Below are 20,107 nucleotides of genomic sequence, written 5' to 3' on the forward strand. Positions count from 1 at the left end.
TTCTGGGGGTAGCTGTAATGGAGCACTTGGCCTAGGGCCTGACACCTAACCAATAATCAGTTAAAATGTTAGCAGTTGGTTGTGGTATGTTTGTGGAAAGAACGATCACCAGCTCAGTCCTTGAAAACATAGAGCTGAGACAAGCAGCTGTGGACCAACAAAACAGCCATCTTTACTCTCTTTTTTGTTTGTTTGTTTGCTTTGTTTTGGCCACGCCACGTGGCTTTCAGGGTCTTAGTTCCCCGACCAGGGATCGAACCCAGGCCCCGGCAGTGAAAGCGCTGAGTCCTAACTACTGGACCACCAGGGAATTCCCCAGCCATCTTTACTCTTGATTGAGAGTGTGATGAGCACTGACGTTCTAGAATTGTACCTATTGTATGTTCATTAACCAGTTTTATTGGCCATTGGATAGGTTCTGTCCTAGGTTGTGCCTGGGTTAAGGGAAATGATGGTTTATCTGTGAAATTAAGTAGTGTAACTTCCTTATATGCTTTCCTGGCAGTGGTGGGATTACTATTCTTAGTAAAAAAAACACATTTAATGTGTTTTAGCTACAAATAAAAAAATACCATTATTTGAATAACCTGATAGATTATATATATCTGGCTCCATGAATCCCTGTTTTCATTTTTGTTCTTTGGACTTCTGGAAGGAATTCTATCTACTAGTGAAGGCTGCAGGTATAAACGTTGCCCTCTCATAGCCTTGTGATGTAAGAAGCAGATGGAAGCTAGGAAAAGGAAATTATGGGCCTATACATGTTTAAAAACTTAGAGGTTTTGATTGCATAGAACCTTTGATTCTGTTGTAGCATTTTCATTTTTGAATGTAGTTTAAGTCATGTGCAAGCTTTATGCCTTCCTGTGATTCTTTTTTTTTTTTTCTTTTGGCACGTCTGTAGTTCCAAAAATCCTAAGTAGTTTTAAATGCTTTTTTGTGTGTTAATGTGTAAAAGTGTCATAAAATAATTTTCTAATAATTAACAGTTGAGTCAAAATATTTTTCCCCCACAGATCCTTATAATATGGCAGTGTGTTTCACCACGTGTACAACAGGACATATTGTGCAAAATAGTTTTTTTTTTTTTAACATCTTTATTGGAGTATAATTCAAAATAGTTTTAATTTGCACTTGCTAGTACAACAGGAATGACCAGTTTTCCTTATGCTTGGACAAATCAAATACATTCTTCATAAGAACTTTTAAAAGTTTCCTGGTTTTTCCCTGTAAAATCAGTTGGTAAAATAAGTTCAATAGGAAGGCTTCTAAGGCTGAGCCCAAGAAACCTCTAACTGCTCATTTTTTTATCGCTTGTAATTAGGTCACCCAGTTCCAGAGGGGGCTTGAGTTACAGCTTCTAGAGGTTTTGTAATGTAGACATTCTTATTTTTCAAATAATCTTTGTATCAAATGAAAAAAAAAAAGAAAAGAGTTATTTGGTAAATACAATCTTTCACTATCTCATTCTTTTGAATGCACTTGGTTTTATAATTTTCCTTTTACAAAGAGCGTATGTTATTGGAGAGAAAAGGAGTCAGATATGTGTATTACTAGCAACACAACACAAAGCACGTAGGTTTGAGTTCATCTGGAACTGGCGTCCGTACTCTTAGTTGGGATACCCCTAGGTTGTTTCAGGTATTGGTTATGTTTATGTCTCCAGCTCTAAAAGCAGGGGCACACATGTGTGACAAGGCTGCCCGGGGTACTGTGAGGGCGATGAAGTCCACGGCTCTGGACCAGAGCAAAAGAAACAAACAGAAGTAGGATGGAAGCCATGACCTTGGCCTTACCGCCAACCAGTCAAGCTCTCTGCTATGAGATTCCTTTGGCATAAAGAGATGTGCAGGGGCTGTGAGATGTCTAGCAAATGCCCAGTCACTTCAGGACCCAGAGGCCCTTTGGCCCATCAGCACAGCCTCAGTGTGCCCTTTCCCCACTTTCTGCTGTCTTTTTTGTGTATCTATCCCAGGGTGCAAGCAAGGAAGAATAAAATAGTGTCACCTTTTATTAGTAGCTTTGGGGAAGGCTTTATGAAAGAGGAGTTAGAGATTACTGCCCTCCTCCCCCTGCCTTCACTGTGATACCTGAGCGTAGTAAATTGTGTTAAGGAAAGAGAGGAAGAGACTTTCGGGGCCCCTGAATTCCTTCTCAGCAGACGTTTCCTCCCTTCCCCTAATGCATCATCCAAGATATGGTAGCCTTGGGGTTCTTCCTTCCAAAGGCCCCCTTGCTCAGGGCGCACACATCAGCTCAGTGACTGGACCTCCCTTATTCCGTGGTGTTCCCTTCTCTCCTTACAGTCTTCCGTTTGTGCTAAGATTGTGCAGCTCCTGGGACAGAATGAGGTGGACTATCGCCAGAAGCAGGTGGTCATCCTGAGCCAGGATAGCTTCTACCGTGTCCTCACTTCAGAGCAGAAGGCCAAAGCCTTGAAGGGCCAGTTCAATTTTGATCACCCGGGTGAGTTGGGGCATTGAAGGGGCATGTGGGGGGGGGATTGGTTGAAGAAGTTGCTTAACCTCTCTGTTTCCCATCCATAAAATGGAGGACTGATAGGTACCTTGCGGGGTTGCGGTGGGGCTTATAGGAAAGAAGCACTTTGCAACGCATCCTCTGGTGCTTGGCTCCTTAAATACTGATAGAATCTGTGTCTGAACAAGGGTGACTCTTGGAGAAGCCTATTACTCAGGGTGGGCCAGACACAGGTTAGCACACACACACAGCTGTTTCTCCCGCCTCCTGATCCGCAGCAGCCTGTGTCACACCCTCCCGCCAGCACCCAGCACGTGCGTGTACATGGCTCGTGTGTTAAACTCTCCGACTGGCAGAGTGGGGTGGAGGGTCCAGGATGGCGGCCTGAATGGTTTTTGCCCTGACAGTCCCAGATGAGCACACTGCCCCTTTAGCTGGTTTGGAGTTCTTATAACTGTGGAAATCAAAACTTGGTGTGATGCCTGCTGCAGTCCCCTAGTTGTGAGTATGCTTTCCAGGTTATCATATGCTGGATTTAGAGAGAGGAGAGAGATGTCTGAGGCCAGAGATGGAATGGCAAGCCAAAAAAAAAAGAATCCACTTTTCAGAACTCATTTATACACTTTGGTTTGAGATGCAGGGAATTCGCATTCTGCTTTGGGTAGAAATCTGGCTTTTTTGCAGGGAGGGGATGCTTCTCTAGAGTGTGATACACATATGTGAAATAATAGGTTTATAGGGATGCCCTGTTCATCATTATAGGAGAAATCATTTTACAATTAAGAAACATCTTAATAGTTTGATTTCCTTCAGATGCCTTTGACAATGAACTCATCTTCAAGACACTCAAAGAAATCACCGAAGGGAAAACAGTCCAGATTCCTGTGTATGACTTTGTCTCCCATTCCCGGTAAGTGAGCTGCTCTGGGCTGGGGATTGTTACCTGTTGCTCCCCAGAGCATCCCCAGAAGTTCCAGGCTTCTTCCCGCCCCCCCACCCCGCACCCCCGCCGCCCCCATGTGCCTGGTGCCCACTGCAGCCTGTCAGTGACAGGGCGGTGGCGTCAGCATGCCTGTAGGTACACGGGGTCAGGAATTCATCCAGGTGCTTCCTGGAACAGTCCAATCGTGATCATCATGCTCTGTTAACTCTGAAGGGATAGATTTGTGAATTTGGACTCAGGTGAGGGACTGCGCATTCGTCCTCATCCACATGCCCAAGCTGTTGTTCCTGGAACAAACGCAAGGGGGTGTGGTAGAGGAAAAACAGGAAGAAGAAGAAAGGAAGCTGTTCTTTCTGCTCTCCTGGTTTACTTGGGATCGAGCTGTGTGGGGAGGTGTGAGGGCACTGGGGTCACCAAAGACTAGACCCACCAGAGAGCTTCTCAATCACGTCAGACCTGTCCTTTCCATTTGTCGATTTTCATGCTCCTAATAATGAATAGCAGAGTGGCTTGACCTCCATCACAGCCTCCTTCCCTCTTGAGTGGTGGGAAGGGGCTTCTGGAGGACTTCCCTCCTGCTAGCCAGACCCCGAGCTCCTTCAGAGCTACACAGAGCTCTCTGCTCACTTCGTCTCCTTCGGGGGACCTCCCAGGCACACTCGATACTCCTAAATGGTGTGTCACACCACGTGTAGCTCCTTAGTAGTGGCTCAGTAAGTGTTGTTTTTAGCTCTGGGCTCTTTTGAAAGTTTCTCCCTCCCGCTTTTCATTTTCCTTCTTGGTTTCTTTATCCCACTCTCTCTTGAGTTGATTTTTTAAAAATGGGAAATTCGATTTCGTACCAAATATTTCTATAATTAAAAACAAATGTTTCTATAATTAAAATGTTTCTACTACCAAATGTTTCTATAATTAAAAGCCCGGGGCTTCCCTGGTGGCGCAGTGGTTGAGAATTCGCCTGCCAATGCAGGGGACACGAGTTCGAGCCCTGGTCTGGGAGGATCCCGCGTGCCGCGGAGCGACTAGGCCCGTGAGCCACAATTACTGAGCCTGCGCGTCTGGAGCCTGTGCCCCGCAACAAGAGAGGCCGCGATAGTGAGAGGCCCGCGCACCGCGATGAAGAGTGGCCCCCGCTTGCTGCAACTAGAGAAAGCCCTCGCACAGAAAATAAGACCCAACCAACACAGCCAAAAATAAATAAATAAATAAATAAAAATTTAAAAAAAAGAAAAAAAAAGCCCTATCTTCATCTCCCTGTTGTGTTCCTTTAGGACACATCTCAGCCTTTAATGCAGTTAGCTCACATGTTCTGTGCTCTTCTCATGAACTTTCTCAGAACTTGAGGGTGTGGCAAAGATTCGGTTGGAGGAGGAGAAAAGAGAGAGCACACTGTGATGGAAAGCCGGGCTGCTTTGGCTCTCACCTTCATCCCTCACTGGTAGCTACTGAAGTACTTCCTACTATGGACCCGATTCTGCTGTGCAGGACATTCAAAGAACAAGATATGCCTCCTATATCAAACCTCTACAGACTGTGCAGGAATAAAGGGGTGTTTAGAATAGGGAACTGGAGCTAACATGAATAATGAGGGGGCTGGGAGAGCAAAGATCTGGGAGGCCGCAGCCAGAGGATCAGAGACATTCGTCCCCAATGATGGCAGCCTGAGCTGCCATCTGGAGAAGAAGCTAGGTTCATGCAAAGTCCAAGAATCTGCTGCATCCATCCGGACCCACAGCCTCTGAATGGGAACTTATGTGGAGTTTCTGCAGTTTCCTTGTCTAGCTATTATGATCTCCTAAAAATTACAGATTTTGTTTCACTTTCATTTTCTTTTTAAATTTAATTTTAAAAATTTATTTTATTCATGTATAGTTGATTTACAGTGTTGTGTTAATCACTTTCATCTTCTAGGTTTCCCATTGGCAAAGTAGCTGGGACCATATAGGGAAAGGGATTCTGGGAATTGTAGTTTCTAGCCTTGGGGGAGTGGTGGTGATGTCAAGTTGACAAGAGACAGTCTAGCCCACCACCTCTCTGGTCCTGGGTGGGGTACTGCTACAGAATTACAGTGCAGCCTGACGACTGAGGCACGGGGATGTGGAGGAGTAGGAGGGAGGAAGGGCTGGATTATTTAGTGCAGGTTGTGTAAAGGAGATGATATTTAAGCTGTGCATTGGAAAGCATGAGAAGTTGTTGGGAAAGGGATTTCCAAGGTGATGGGTAGGGAGGCATTTCAGGGGCAAGCTTGGTGGGGAATTGCAGTAGGTTAGGTGTGGAGGGATGGGGGTCAGTGTGTGGGGAGAGCGGCAGGAGGTGGAGGAGGCTGGGAGGCAGGCAGGCCTCAGATCAGGAAGGACCATGGACCCCAGGGCCAGAGGACAAACGTGTTGGCAGTAGGGAGCCATAGATGGCAGTTATGTAGGAATGGAGAGGTCATTCTGGTGGCAGGAACGAGGATTCACAATGCTGTTTATGCAGCCCTTGGAGTGGCCCAGGTGAGAGGCTGATATGGGGCCGATGGAAGGGAGTGGAGTGAGGGCAGTTGGCAGGAGTCAGGGCCTGACCAGTGTAGTCGGGCGGGGGGGGGGCAGGAGGTGAAGAAGAGTAGCTTGTGCAACACGAGCTCCATCCAGTTCACGTATTAACAACAAAAAAAACCCTGCAGAGTTGCCCATCCAGCTGTGTTTCCCTTTTTTCTCCAGATTCCTCTCTCATACCTTTTATTTTAAAATCCTGTTCTTTAGTGGCCCAGAGCCCATCTCTTGCATGAAGCTTTGTGACCACCTAAGACCACAGCAGTCCCCCCCCCCACCCAACTCTTAAGGGCCACTTGTGAGGGACCCAGCTGTCCAGGGTTAACTGATCCCAACCCACCCATGGGTCTTTCATGGTGACTACAAACAAATGTTGGGCTGAAACTGAGAAGTCACCTATTCTCTGTAAATACCTTTCTCTGGTCTTCCCCTTCTTTATCGTAAGGAATAATTGTCAAATGAGAAGGTTGGGCTAGGTAATCCCAAATGCTCTAATACTCCAGGATTCTTATGTGAACCTCCCAGCCCATCTCTAAATTCCTAAACAGAATATTGCACCATAGGTTCCTGGCCCATCCTGGGCTAGTAGGTGCTCAATAAATGTTGTTTTTAGCTCGAAGCTATTTCTAAATTTTCTCCCACCTAGACCTACATGTGGACTTGGGTAGTGATTGATTTCAACTTTTTGGGGCACCACCCACAGAGCAGACAGTTTGTTCTCCTTACTGTCCCAGGACTGAAGAGGCATGATTGTTGAGTTGGAAAACCACCTGTTCCTTTTTAGTGTTTATCAGTTAGGCAAGCTGATCAGCACTGCCACACAGCGCCAGTCTGGGTAAATTAGCACGGTCATTGCACTCACTCTGTGTATTCCAAATGGAGCCCTAGGAATCCCACACACGTGTTTTGTTTCCCAGCAGAGCCTTTCTTCTCTCTTCTTGGCCCAGGCAGCTGCCTAGAGTGACTTATTATTTCACTCACTCGTTGATCCTTTTTTCTATCCATCTTGCTTCTGAACTCTGCCCAGTTTGGTTCCTTATCCTAAACCACAGTGAGCACCCTGTTTTCCAGTACCTGACATTCTTCTAGGGTTGGCGTGTCTCAACCCTGGCTGCACAGTAGACATACCTGGGGAACATTTTTTAAAAAGGGCTGACATCTTGTCATTTGTGACAACGTGGGTGGACTTAGAGGGTATTATGCTAAGTGAAATCAGTCAGAGAGAGAAAGACAAATACTGTATGATTTCACGTATTATGTGGAATCTAAAAACAAATGAACAAACAAGAAAACAGAAACAGCATCATAGATACAGAGAACAAACAGGTGGTTGCCAGAGGGGAAGGGGGTAAGGGAAGAAGAAATGGTGAGGGAGATTAGGAGGTACAGACTTCCAGCTACGAAATAAATGAATCACAGCTATGAAGTGTACGATGTGGGGAATATACTCAATAATAATAATGTAATATCTTTGTATGGTGACAGATGACAACTAGACTTACCATGGTAATGATTTGGAAATGTATAGAAATATGAAATCACTGTGTTGTGTACCAACAACTAACGTAGTATTGTATGTCAATTATACTTCAAAAAACAAACTCATAGAAAAAGAGATCAAACTTATTGCTACCAGTGTGGGGAGTTGGGGGAGGTGGGGAAATGGGGAGATGGGCTTGCAGGGGGAGGGAGAACTAGATAGTCAAAAGGTATATACTCTAGCTATAAGATAAATAAGTACTAGGGATGTAATGTACAACATGATAAAGATAATTATCACTGTTGTACGTTATATATGAAAGCTGTTAAGAGACTAAATCCTGAGTTCCTTCACAAAAAATTTTCTATTTCTTTAATATTTCTTTTAATGTTCCTTTAAATATTTCATTTATATGAGATGATAGATGTTCACTAAACATTATTACCATTATTGTGGTAATCATTTCATGATGTATGTAAGTCAAATCATTATGTTGTACACCTTAAACTTATACAGTGCTTTATGTCAATTATATCTCAATGAAACTGGGAGAAGAAAATGTAAATTTAAAAAAAAAGAAAAAAAATTAAAAATAATGTATCAAATATGGGAAAAGAACAAACATTGCTTCTAGAAATGGAAAACACAATGGCACATTTTTAAAACTCAGTAGACATATTTAGCAGCAAAATGGACCTAAAAAAACCCAATTCAAACACTAGGGGATTGATCTGAAGAAATCATTCATTAATGCATTAAGGAAAGAAAAAGACAGAAAAAAAAACAGAAAAGAGATTAAGAGACATGAAAGACAGTGAAAAGACCTGAAAAATATTTAATAAGAAGGAAAGAAAGAGAATAAAGGCAATATCTGAAGAGACAGTAGCTTAATTTTCCCCAGAACTAATGAAACTCACTAAATCCACAGATTCAAGAAGCCCAGCAAATCCCAAGCAGGATAAATAAAAAGAAATACACAAGTGAGTTCTACTTTTTGGAATTGGTTAATATTCCATTGTGGTCTAACAGTTAATTTTTGTGCCTGCTGCAGTTGTATTTCCAAGTTTTGTACAAAGTTGTGTGCACGCACAAACATACATGCTTGCTGGGGCTTCCCTGGTGGCGCAGTGGTTGAGAATCTGCCTGCTAATGCAGGGGACACGGGTTCGAGCCCTGGTCTGGGAAGATCCCACATGCCACGGAGCGGCTGGGCCCGTGAGCCACAATTGCTGAGCCTGCGCGTCTGGAGCCTGTGCCCCGCGACGGGAGGGGCCGCGATAGAGAAAGGCCCGCGCACCGCGATGAAGAGCGGTCCCCGCACCGCGATGAAGAGTGGCCCCCGCTTGCCGCAACTGGAGAAAGCCCTCGCACGAACCGAAGACCCAACACAGCCAAAAATAAATAAATAAATAAATAAAATCAAGTAAAAAAAAAAAAAAAAAAAAAAAAACTTTAAAAAAAAAAAAAATTTAAAAAAAAAAAAACATACATGCTTGCTAATTGTGTTATTCATACTTTCCATTTCCTTCTTTATTGCTACTTCATCTGTCAGTTTCTAAAATACAGAAGTTAGGCGTCTCTCCAATACCAACGTGGATGCAGTTTCTCCTGGTATTTTTATCCGCTCAATATACTTCGAACCTCTGCTGTTAAGTAAATAAAGTTTCATGACTTAAAAAAAAAAAAAAAAAGAAAAGAAATACCTGGGGAGCTTTTAAAAAATATCGATGCTCTAGCTCCACCCCAGACTAATGAAATCAGAGCCCCAGGGGAGTAGGGTCCAGGTATAAATATTTTTAAAAGCTCCCCAGATGGTTCTGTGTGCATCCAGAATTAATACCACCTTCCTAGAGAGTCTCCTAATTGCACTAACCTGGTGCTTTTCTGCTGTCTTTTATGCTCCATATTCTGCCACCTTGGTAGTTGCTCCAGCAGTGCCGCCTTAGAGTTTAGACAGGAACCCAAGGGACTGAGCCAATAAAGAATCAAAGCATGTTTATGGGAAGGAAGTCCCTCCTTAGTGGCCAGCTGCTGCTGACTTCGCTGTTTGCACAGATAAAACCTATCATCTTAAGGAACTTTTGAAATAACTGTTTGGTTTTCTTCACAAATGTTTCTTCACAAATGTCTGCTAGTTAGGGTGAGTGGTAAACCTTGGAGTGGCGTCATTACTTCCCTTTTAGTGAATTTTGAGGTGAAGTGCAAGGTGGTTTTCCGACAGAAGCAAAAGATAAGATTGCAGTGAAAGTTGAGACCGGGCGGAGCTGGACCCCAGCAGGCCCCAGTTATCCATTTGGTTTCACTCCCCTGGCTTTTGAAAAGTCGTGTTGACAGTAGTATCTGCCTTGGGCTTCCCAATCCTGTGGGTAGATGGATGAGGTAATGTATGTCCCTGATTTACTGATAAGGAAGACAGTTGTAGGAGCCCGGCAGAGCCAAACCTGGCAGGACTGGGACTCTTTCCCTCCACAGAAATCCTTTCCCCTTCCCACCCTCTTACCTAAAGCTTTCTTTTCCCCTCCCTCCATCTGCCCCTTCCTTCTTCCTCCCAGTTGCCTCAGCACTGGGGGAGGGGGTGGAGTTGTTGGGAGAAAACTGTGAGTTTCTGTTTTTGAAAGTTCAGAGTGTTAGGTTCCATAAATGCCAGGACTGAGAGCATTCCTGGAGACGCCTTCGGAGGGGAAAAAAAAAAAAAAAAGTGATCACATCTTCTTTTGTCTGTCTTTATTCTTCATTCAACAGCAGGTTTTTTTGTTTTTTTGACCGTGCTGTGTGGCATGTGGGATCTTAGTTCCCCGACCAGGGACCGAACCTGCGTGTCCTGCATTGGAAGCGCAGAGTCTTAACCACTGGACCGCCAGGGAGGTCCCAACAGCAGGTTTTTTATTCCAAGGAGAAGGATGTCTACCCTTCTGCTTTATGGCAAAAGCTCAGAAGAACTGGTCACAGGAGACCTTTGCTCCAGCCGTCCTGGCGCTCATTCTTGGGTCTCCCGTGGTGGTGTGAGGGCTCTGTAAGGTTGTGTTAGCTAAACCCTCTCAGCGCCCTTTCAGTCAAGGGGCTGGGACCCCAGACTCCCAGACAGCTTCTCTTGTTTCCTCCTCCTGGGCTCCCCCCGCCTGGCTTGGCCCATCATCTGCTCTGGTTTGCAGGAAGGAGGAGACGGTTACCGTCTACCCTGCGGACGTGGTGCTCTTCGAAGGGATCCTGGCTTTCTACTCCCAGGAAGTGCGAGACCTGTTCCAGATGAAGCTTTTCGTGGACACAGATGCGGACACCCGGCTCTCCCGCAGAGGTGCGTTCCAAAAGCCTCTGATGGCCCTGTCGGTGGCCTGTGACAGGCCCCTGCCCTCCCCTATTCTGGGGCCCGTGCCTTCCCAGAGGCAGCCTTGTGGCTGCGTGGCCCAGCGCAACTGAGTCAGTCTAGCCCCAGGGATGTCCTGCTGCCCAAACATTTGGTGACATCTGAGAAGGGATTAGTCACTTATTGTTTCAGGTAACGAAAGGCTCGTGAGGTCACAGAGATGACATAAGAAGTTTACGTTTTGGTTTTGCTGGGGAAAAGTTTGGTTAAATGCTCAGTTCCTTATGATTTCCCCACAGGTGTCAGAATCAAGATGGGAACTCACTGTAGGACATCCGGGGGGGGGGGGCAGGAACACCCTCTGCCTGAAACTCTGGGCAGCTGATCCCACCTGCCCGCTTCTCTCACCCTTCGCTTTCCGGAAAGTTCTGTGGAGGTTTGGTCACTCTGTCCACCCAGCTTGGGAGCAAAGTCAGTTGTTCTCTCTGCAGGCCTTCCTTCCGCGTGTGCTGAAGACACCAAACTGCTTGCTGGTGGGAGAGCGGAGCCTGTGAATTCAGCTCTGCGGGACACGAAGCAGAGGGCTTGCTTCCACCAGAGAGCTTGGGAGGCTTTGTGGGGGAAGTGGGTTCTGGACTTGGATGTGGTGGGGTGATGGCGTAGGCAGCCCAGGAAAGCATGTACCGCAAACAGAGACACCATGGCTTGTTAGGACTGTCTTGCTGATCTGGACAACAGGTAGGGCTGTCGCCCGTGGGTGGTGTGAGGGGCAGTGGAGAGTTGGGGAGAGATGAGAAAGGTTCCTAGCAGAGTTAGAGCTGACGGGACCCCAACCAAGGCAGTGGGGTGTGGGTGACTGAGGAGGGGGATGAAAGCTGACTTAAGGTTTGAGTCCCCATCGTGCAGAAGAGGAGTGACACAGGAAACGCCAGGGTTAGCTCCTAGTCGCAGAGCAAGTCGTTGGCAGAGTCAAATTTCATAAGCTCCAGCCCAGAGCCTTCTGACCTCAAAGTCTGTGAAGTTTCCTCTTTTCCGGTTCATGAAACAGATTTTCAGTTTATCCAGTTCAGTACTCTTGTCACAAGAACTATAAGTGGAAATGGCAGAATCTAGAGAAATGACTCCCTGGGTTTTGCCCTCCTGAGAAGTAATAGGAGTCACACTCTATTAAGTCAGGGGAGCTGTACTTCCCCTCCCCGGTGGTGTTGGGCAGGGGGAGTAACCTGATGGAAAAAAGGAGAATTCTAGTCCCAGCAGAGCCCCTTGCTAACTTTGTGACTTTGGTGGTTCTTGTGACCTCCCAGGCATGGGTTTTTTTTATTTAAATGGGTAATATGAAGGGGACAGGCCTGTGTTTTAGGGTTACACAGGCCAGATAAGAATTGCAAAAAAAAAAAGAATTGCGTGATCTTTTTTGACAGAGAATTGAGGCTTGAGCCTGACAATCGCTTATGCATCTGCCCCAGGGTCTGGTTTATCACCTTCATCCACAAACCCAGGTCCTACCTAGGCTGATCTGCTCGGATGTCCATATTAGCTTGCCAAATTTGGGAGGCATCACTGGGGGGAAAATTGGAGTCAGATGAACTGGACTTTTTATTTATTTATTTGTTTGTTTGTTTGTTTATTTATATCTGTCATCAATTTTGTACACATCAGTGTATACATGTCACTCCCAGTCGCCCAATTCAGCACACCACCATCCCCACCCCACTGCGGTTTTCCCCCCTAAACTGGACATTATTTAAATCCTGGTTTCACCATTTAGTAGATGTGTGACCTTGGGCGGATTATGCTTTAATCTCTCTGTACCTTATTTTCCTATTGGTTGATCATGTAAGGATTAGTTAGTACTCCTGAGATAGTTGTGCCGATCAGAGGTAATGCAGGTAAAATGCCTGGTGGTGGCATTAGTTGATAAATATCAATGTGGCAGATCAGAAACCTGCTTCACCTGAGATTATGATGTTATGTTTCCCGAGTGTTCTCTCAGGACTTGTCAGAACCTCTGAGTAGTCATGTCCTCAGGAGCTGGTGACACCTGGGCTGGTACCATCATTAGTCCAGCAGGTGGTACTAAAGTCCCAGGGGATGGAGTGATGCCTGAGGGAGGAGCAAGTGCAAGAAATTGCACAGGAAATTAGAACCACGTTTTGTGGAGTGGCAACATCCTTGGACTCTGATTCACTCAAACAAATAATCCTAGGGTAGATTAAACAGAAACGTCTCCCTCCTTTTCTTGTACTGAGATCCTTATGTGAAATGGGGGAGAGACCTGAGGTGATGGTGGGCTTCTCTGGGGATTTCTTAGGGTCAGTTCTCTTCACCCCCTGCCTTCCCTGGTGCCCCTGGGGCAGGTCGCTGCCTTCTTTCCGTTCCGCTGTCTTGTCATGTCACCCACTGCTTAGTCACTCTCAGCAAAAGCTGTTTCTACAAATTCACTCTCTGTCCACCTAGGACAAAAAATATGCCTGGCATGTGCTTTGTGGGTAAGGGAGAGGGAGGGAGGGTTAGTCGGGAGCTGTGGGGCAAAAGAACATTCCTGGAGACTTGAGTGAGCGCTATGATTTCACCCGTCTGTGGGTTACATCCTCCTGGGCACATTCCAAGTTGACCCTCATGTGGGAGGGAGGTCTGCATCAAGTCTCATAGCCTTGGAAGGACTTCCTTCCTTTCCAGGGACCCCCTTGTATTTCTAGGGAGTTGGTTTCCTCCCAGCAGAGCTTGCCTTCGTCTTCCCTCTCTGTGTGAATTTAACCAACCCTTGAATTAGGGACAGGGAAGACGTGAGGCGGGGGCCCTGGGACTGCTGACCCCTAGTCTCTCCCGCCATGGCTCTCTGTGCCCAGTTTACACGGAATTAGGGCTGCAGCGAGCCTTGACATAGTCAATGTGTTCTTTTACTAGGGTAACACATCTCCTCAAGGAATTTTTTAAGTGAATTGACAGCCGTGGAGGAATTGTGTTTATTCTGGGTCCTTCTACGTTTGGTTCTCGGCTTTGGCTGATGTGAAGCAGCACTAGCTGATTTGGAAGGGCTGAGTGGCAGGGACAGGTAGACCTGTCGTTTCCTGCCCTTTACCCTGCAGGGCCCCTCTGAGAGGGCCTATACCAGCCCAGCAAATATGCCAGGGTCAGAGTGATGACGAGGAAGCTGGTTCTAAGTCCCTGGAGTTTCCGGTTTGTGCCCAGACCTTGTTCTGACTTAGTTGTTGGCTTGGCCCCGTTTCCTGACTCTGAGGAGGAAGGCGTTTCAGTGCAGTGAACTGGCTGGCCCCGAGTTGTCCTTGGCTTCAGGAGGGGTCCCGTCTGTTTAAGGTAATAATTCGATGGAAGGCTCTTGGGAGCAGAGGTGGGCGATGCCTTCTGGTTTTGCGTGTTCCCAGCGTCTGGGCAACATGCCGACCCTCTGCCATCTCCTTTTCCAGGCTGGAAGCTGGAAGATGCCTCCTCCCTGTCTTCCTGTTTCTCCCTCTCCATCCTGTCTTTCCACGTGTCCGCCCCCCACGCCTGCACTGCAGCCCCCGCCCCCTGCCCCCCGCCTTCCCTGCTGCTCTGAGGGACTCCCACCCCCACTGGGTCCAGCCTGCTCACCTGAGTTCACAGTTCCCATCCTCCCGATAGTCTGCTGTCTCAGGGAGCCATCTCTCTCCCGGAGCTTCCTCAGGTCCTGTTGTCTTCATAATCATAGAAACTTAGGCTTATTGAATACACACCATGTGCCAGCCACGGTGCTGAAGAGTTTTATGTATATCTCCCTGTCTTCCTAAGTGACCGCTTTGTGAGAAAGTTGCTATTATGTGCTCTGCTTTACAGTTAAGGAAAATGAGCTCCAAAGATGTTAAGTAACTTGTCTAAGGCCACAGAGGTAGTAGTTAATGGGGTCAGGATTCAAACTGGGTCAGTTTTGCCCCCATCGCTGTAGCTGATGGGGCAAGAAGTGGCTTTGGGCTTCAGCGGACGCAGGTGTGACTCACCTGCGTTTACTGCTTTCCCCCTGGTACGTTCCTGTCTCCCGTGACATGACAGGTGATGCTCTTGGGTCTGCAAGACACAAGAGAGCTGCAGGCCTGGGCTGAGGGCAGTGGCAGAGCGATGTGAAAGGGGAGTGTGTGTGTGTGTGTGTGTGTGTGTGTGTGTGTGTGTGTGTGTGTGTGTGTGTTCTGGGGGAAGGACAGGGGTTCCCACAGTGCTGAAGCTGTCAGCAGTTGTGTGAAATGCACGTCTTGTGAAACAAACCCGGCATCAGGCTTTTGCAGGGCTTTTGAGTCAAAGCTGCTTAATAAGTGCAGGCGTGTGTTTGCTTTTCCCCCCCCAGCTCTGATACCCTTTTGGTCTGGCTTCCTTTTTTCTTTGGACCTTATCTGGAGACGTGTGAAGAGCTGGAGGCCACACGGGCTGTGTGTTTTGGTGAGCTCAGCCCGTTGGCCTGAGTGCCCGAGCTCTTGGAGGCCTGTGGGGCTGAGCCACGTGGCACCTGTTGGGGCTCCTACTTGGCCGAGCGTCCCTGACAGAGCAGCGGCGGTGGCAGCTGGAGCAGGGCCCCGTGTCCAAATGCCTGAGAAGACCATTTCCTGGCTGGGCTGGGTGCACAGGCGGCAGGGTTTGTGAGGCAAATCCTGACGGTTTAGGGACCAACCAACCGTTTTATTGCCAGGGCTCATGCGGGGGAAAACTCCCTGTGATTTGAGGAGCCGGTAGAGAAGTCAATGGTGATAGCAGTATATTTATTACCCTGGTTTCTGGAATGGGGTCTTCCTGACAGTTTTCTAGCCATCTGATCGTGCAGACTTCATGCCAGCCTGGACCATAACCACAGGCTCTCCCTGTTACCTGCTCTCCCCCACGTGCGTGCATTCCTGTGTGCACGCCTGTGTGTAAACACAGAATTATTTACAGATGTGGCTTTCCAGAAATTCACTTAGAAGTATTCCCTATGTTTGTTTACAGCAAGTTTCATCCCACACTGAAACGATTACCTGAGAAATGATTGAGAGGAGCTGAGAGCCCTTTGCAAATGATTGTAGATGGATTTGAGACCCTCTTGGGGTGGGAGGGAAAGAGTTAATAGCCCAGATTGAAAACATTTGTAGGGAGGGGCTGTTTTTGATTATGGGACTCAAACTCACTTGCTGAGTTTGGGAGAAACTCAGGCCCAGGGAGGTTAGTGTACAGTGGCGGAACCAGGATTCTGGATGCTTTTCCATGTTTTGATGAAAGACTGTATTAAAAGCAGTGTTTGTTGCAAGTCCCCGAATAACCGCTCCCCCAGGAGGAAGAAGGTAGAAGGTGGTGAGTTTGGGTCCATCTGGGCAGCTTCACAGCTCCAGCCCACGGTTTCTTACACCATGGTTTTCTCATCTTTCACTAAGAGGTCTTCCCTTTGCAGACCTCTGTGCTTGAGGTGGGCAGGAGTGGCTGGCCACAGCTGGGCCCTCTGCCCCACTTCTACCCCCTGTAGGGGCTCAAGTGTGGGTGGGAGCCGGGCAGGCGGAGGGGGCATGTCAGCAGAGGGTTGCCGTCCTGAACACAGGTAAGTAAGTGTAAGGGTACGGGATCAGGGTGGGCAAAGGAGAAGTCTCCGGGCAACCCGCACCCTTTTCCAGGAAGCCCCACCACCTCTCTGGGTCCAGTCCACTTCCTATTATGAGTTTGTCCTGCCTTTTTCTGGGGTTCGCAGTGAAGTTTTATTTGGGTCAAATGTTGCTTGAAACCAGAAGACTATTGGCCTTTCCCGGACAACCTTTTGCTTTGGAGAGCATAGCTGGATTTGACTGTAGCAAGACGTGAAAATGCAACTTGTTTTTCCCAAAGCTGCTGCTGACTGGCTCTTGGTCAAGTCTCTCAGGAATCCGGCTTGTGAATCATCCAGAGTCACTGTGAAGCCTGTGTGATCCTGGTCGGCCTTGTGAAAGGCGGACATGCATTGACTCATGCACTGTTTTCTTGATTCTTGTTTTTCCTTCTCTTCTAGTATTAAGGGACATCAGCGAAAGAGGGAGGGACCTTGAGCAGATTTTATCTCAGTACATTACATTCGTCAAGCCTGCCTTTGAGGAATTCTGCTTGCCAGTGAGTTGTGTTCTTGTTTTTCATTGAATTTAGTCTTTAAAATGTAATCAAACAAATAAAGGTCTGTAAGTTGAGCTCCCTGGCTGGGACTTCACTCATTCCCTCCTCTATCTTCAAGTCCTAAAAAAGGGCAGCCTTTGGCGCTTTGTTTCCTATCACTGTGTTCTGCAAGAGCTCTGTCCTGCCACTCTTTTTCTGGGGTACCCCTTCAGGATCCTGCTGTCTGAGTCCAGCAAGCTGCACACTTCTTGCTTGGTAGGCTCATGGTGTGAGACCCTTTATCGAGGGTGCATCAGTATCCAAGGATACACTCAGCCACTTGGGTCTTCAGAAGGTCTGTGATGGTTGGAGTACTGGTGTAGGAGGCCTCAGCTACAAGGTATTCCCTTCTGAATCTCTTCTGCCACTACATCTGAGCCCCGTTTCGAGCTTGTCATTGGTCCCTGTGTAAGTTCCCATTTGGGAGGTTCGCCATATTGGAACAGGCTTCTGTACTTCTGCCCTAGCACAGGCTCTGTCAGGCCTCCCCACGGCAGCTGGGAACTCTTTAGTGAGCTGGCTTTCAGAGAAGGAAGGGTGAGGGCGGGGGAATTCTCAGCTTTTAGCGAATCAGCCCTCAGCCTAGGAAACACCCCAGCTTCCTCATGAAAGACAGGCGAACGTTGAGGGAAGGCCTCAGGGACATGAGGTTTGGAGTGGTGAGGTTAAGTTCTGAGAGAAAGCGAGAGAGGTTCGGTCTTCGTCTGGTCTTGGGTGATGCCTTCAGGGAGATGAGAGATGTAGAGTGTGGCCGAGTGTGGGGATTTCTCTGCTTCTCCTAATAATTAACTTATTTTTCCTCTCGTGGAAAAATATGATCCCAAACCGTCTTTCTTTCTTTGTTTCTTTTTTTATTTTTATTGGAGTATAATCGCTTTACAATGTTGTGTTAGTTTCTGCTGTACAATGAAGTGAATCAGCTACACGTATACCTATATCCCCTCCCTCTTAGACCTCGCCACCATCCCAGCCATCTAGGTCACCGCAGAGCACCGAGCTGAGCTCCCTGGGCTGTGCAGCAGGTTCCCACTAGCTATCTGTTTTACACATGGTAGTGTATATACGTCAGTCCCAATCTCCCAGTTCATCCGCACCCCTCCCCCACCCCTCCCCCCACCCCGGGGGCCTCTTTGTTTCTTTAAATCTGTTAGTAGGTTTTGCATCAAAACAGACTTGACATTTGTTTCAGTCAGGAACCAGGCAGACTTTGAGTCAGCCTGAGTAACACTGATGCCCTGTTCATTCCCCTGGAGAGGATTGGGTCACAGGATTAGGTTTCTGGGAAGAGGGCAGAGGTGGCTGTGGAGCTGTGCAATTCTATCCATCCATCTGAGGACCTCTCCTGCTCTTTTTAACTTAATAATAAGAATACAAAGGAAACTGATTACTGGACATAGATTAGAGTTTACTGCCAACTTTCTGCTGTTTAACTTAGTTGTAATGGAGCTAAGAATTTTACATAAATATTTTCTAGGTTGTTCTACCTGTTTCTCCCGTCCAGCCACTCAGCTCAGGGAAGAGCAGCTCATTCCCGCATCAACCAGGAACTTGGGACTGATAAACTGTCTGCCTGGTTCAAGTTGGGCCTCAGTCGCGATTCAGCAGTTGTGGCATGGAAGCTGCACAGAGTAAAGATGCCCATGTCCTAAGGCATCGTTTATGTGGTCTCACCAGGACACAAGTTATTTGTAAAATGGTCCACAAAATGTCAGTAAACTTTACAAAAAAAAAGAGAGTCTGTGGGCTTTTTTTTCTTTCTTTCTTTCTTTCTTTCTTTCTTTTTTTTTAAGGCTGTGTCATAACAGAGCCAGGGAAAATGGTCATCAATGGCGACTACTTTTTTTGGGGTTTACCCTCATGCTAGATAAACTGTGTATAGAAATCCAAGGTGAATTGCTCCCCTTTAAGTTTGGTTTTACTAACCGATGGTTTTCCTAGTGGTGAAGAGGCAATTATATATTTGGTTTCAAAGACCATGTTCTCTGTGCAAATTGTAAGCTGAAACAATGTTAAATGCTAATGAGAACTCAGGGAAAAGCCAATTTATTATAAATTAGATAAAATGGATAAAATGTATTAGGTTTAAAGCCACAAGCTGCTGCTCTCTGGGATTGGTTGGAGAAGGCTGGCCCTTTCCCCACATTCCCTTAGAGAGTGGCTTGGGCCAGCTTCTCTCTTTAACGCATTGTAATGCATTTAATGCATTGTAAATATCTTTCTCCACAGACAAAGAAATATGCTGATGTGATCATTCCTAGAGGTGCAGATAATCTAGGTGAGTCCTCATGGGTGCCATCCCGTGGGGCATAACTTCTACCCTTTGTCAGTTATACTTTGGGGTAGGATGTGGTAACCAAACAAGGCTCTATAGATGTGGGTGAGCCACTGACTGCTGCTGTGAGCCAGAAAGGTATTTATACCTACGCGTCTGGCCTCGGGGACAGGCCCCTGTGAATATGCACGTACATAAATGGGGACAGACGTGAACTTGTGCTTCTCTGGCAACAATCAGAGGGCAATAGATTACCTTCTACTGTCATTTCCAGTGATGATACCTGGCTGCCTTGTATCTGAGGCCATTTTTTAGCAAAAGCAGATTTCCTTCTTAATCTAATTTAGAATGACCTGCCACTCAGGTAGCCTTTCCTAAAGGGAAAGGGATTTCTACCACTAGTGCATTTATGCATTAGCTTTGACTTGTCTAGAAAGTAGGACTATCCCTGGACTTAGGCATAATGGGGCAGAGTTGAATTGTGAGAAGACCCTGTCTTCTCATTCTCTTGATCATTTATTTCAATTTTCCTCTGTTTAAAAAGTTAATTTTTGCCGAGCCTTTTGGGAGTTAGTCACAGCAGTGAAAATTTCACTGTCTATTTCTTAAAGACAAAGCCATTTTCATTTACATAGCCACAGTGCACCCATCACATCCAGGACAATTAATATTGACTTAATCTCCTTAACTTTCCTCAGCCTTTCTTTGTTTTTTATGACACTGATATTTTTGAGGAGTACAGGCCCATTGTTTTGTAGAATGGCACTCAGCTTGGGTTTGCCTTTGTGTCCTCATGATTAGCTTCAGCTTATATAGTCTGGAGAATACCCTGGGGGAGGGGTGTTCTTGGGGCATCACCTCAGAGAGCACTTGATGTTTATCCCATTTTGGGTGATGTTAACATTGATCATTTGCTTGAAGCATATGATTTATTTCCAAGGCTAAGGAAAGAGAGTCCCATTTGACCTTTGGAGGAGAGGGCCTT

The 20,107-nt window shown here is 46.7% G+C and overlaps 1 protein-coding gene across 4 annotated transcripts in view; it reads left to right on the top strand.

The window, feature by feature from the left end:
- The window catches only part of UCK2 (uridine-cytidine kinase 2), an 89,225-nt gene that overhangs the window by 55,784 nt on the left and 13,334 nt on the right, over positions 1 to 20,107 (top strand). For 3 of the 4 annotated variants that reach the window (XM_028164048.2, XM_028164047.2, XM_057544465.1), the window contains 5 exons: positions 2,307 to 2,466; positions 3,292 to 3,388; positions 10,588 to 10,730; positions 16,714 to 16,811; positions 19,077 to 19,125. In XM_028164048.2, the coding sequence (XP_028019849.1) occupies positions 2,307 to 2,466; positions 3,292 to 3,388; positions 10,588 to 10,730; positions 16,714 to 16,811; positions 19,077 to 19,125 (547 nt within the window). Of the gene's footprint in view, positions 1 to 2,306; positions 2,467 to 3,291; positions 3,389 to 10,587; positions 10,731 to 16,713; positions 16,812 to 18,324; positions 18,964 to 19,076; positions 19,126 to 20,107 lie in introns of those variants that run through there. The other variant, XM_057544477.1, reaches the window with a different exon arrangement.

Source organism: Balaenoptera acutorostrata, chromosome 1, assembly GCF_949987535.1.
Source record: "Balaenoptera acutorostrata chromosome 1, mBalAcu1.1, whole genome shotgun sequence".
Classification (NCBI taxonomy): domain Eukaryota; kingdom Metazoa; phylum Chordata; class Mammalia; order Artiodactyla; family Balaenopteridae; genus Balaenoptera; species Balaenoptera acutorostrata.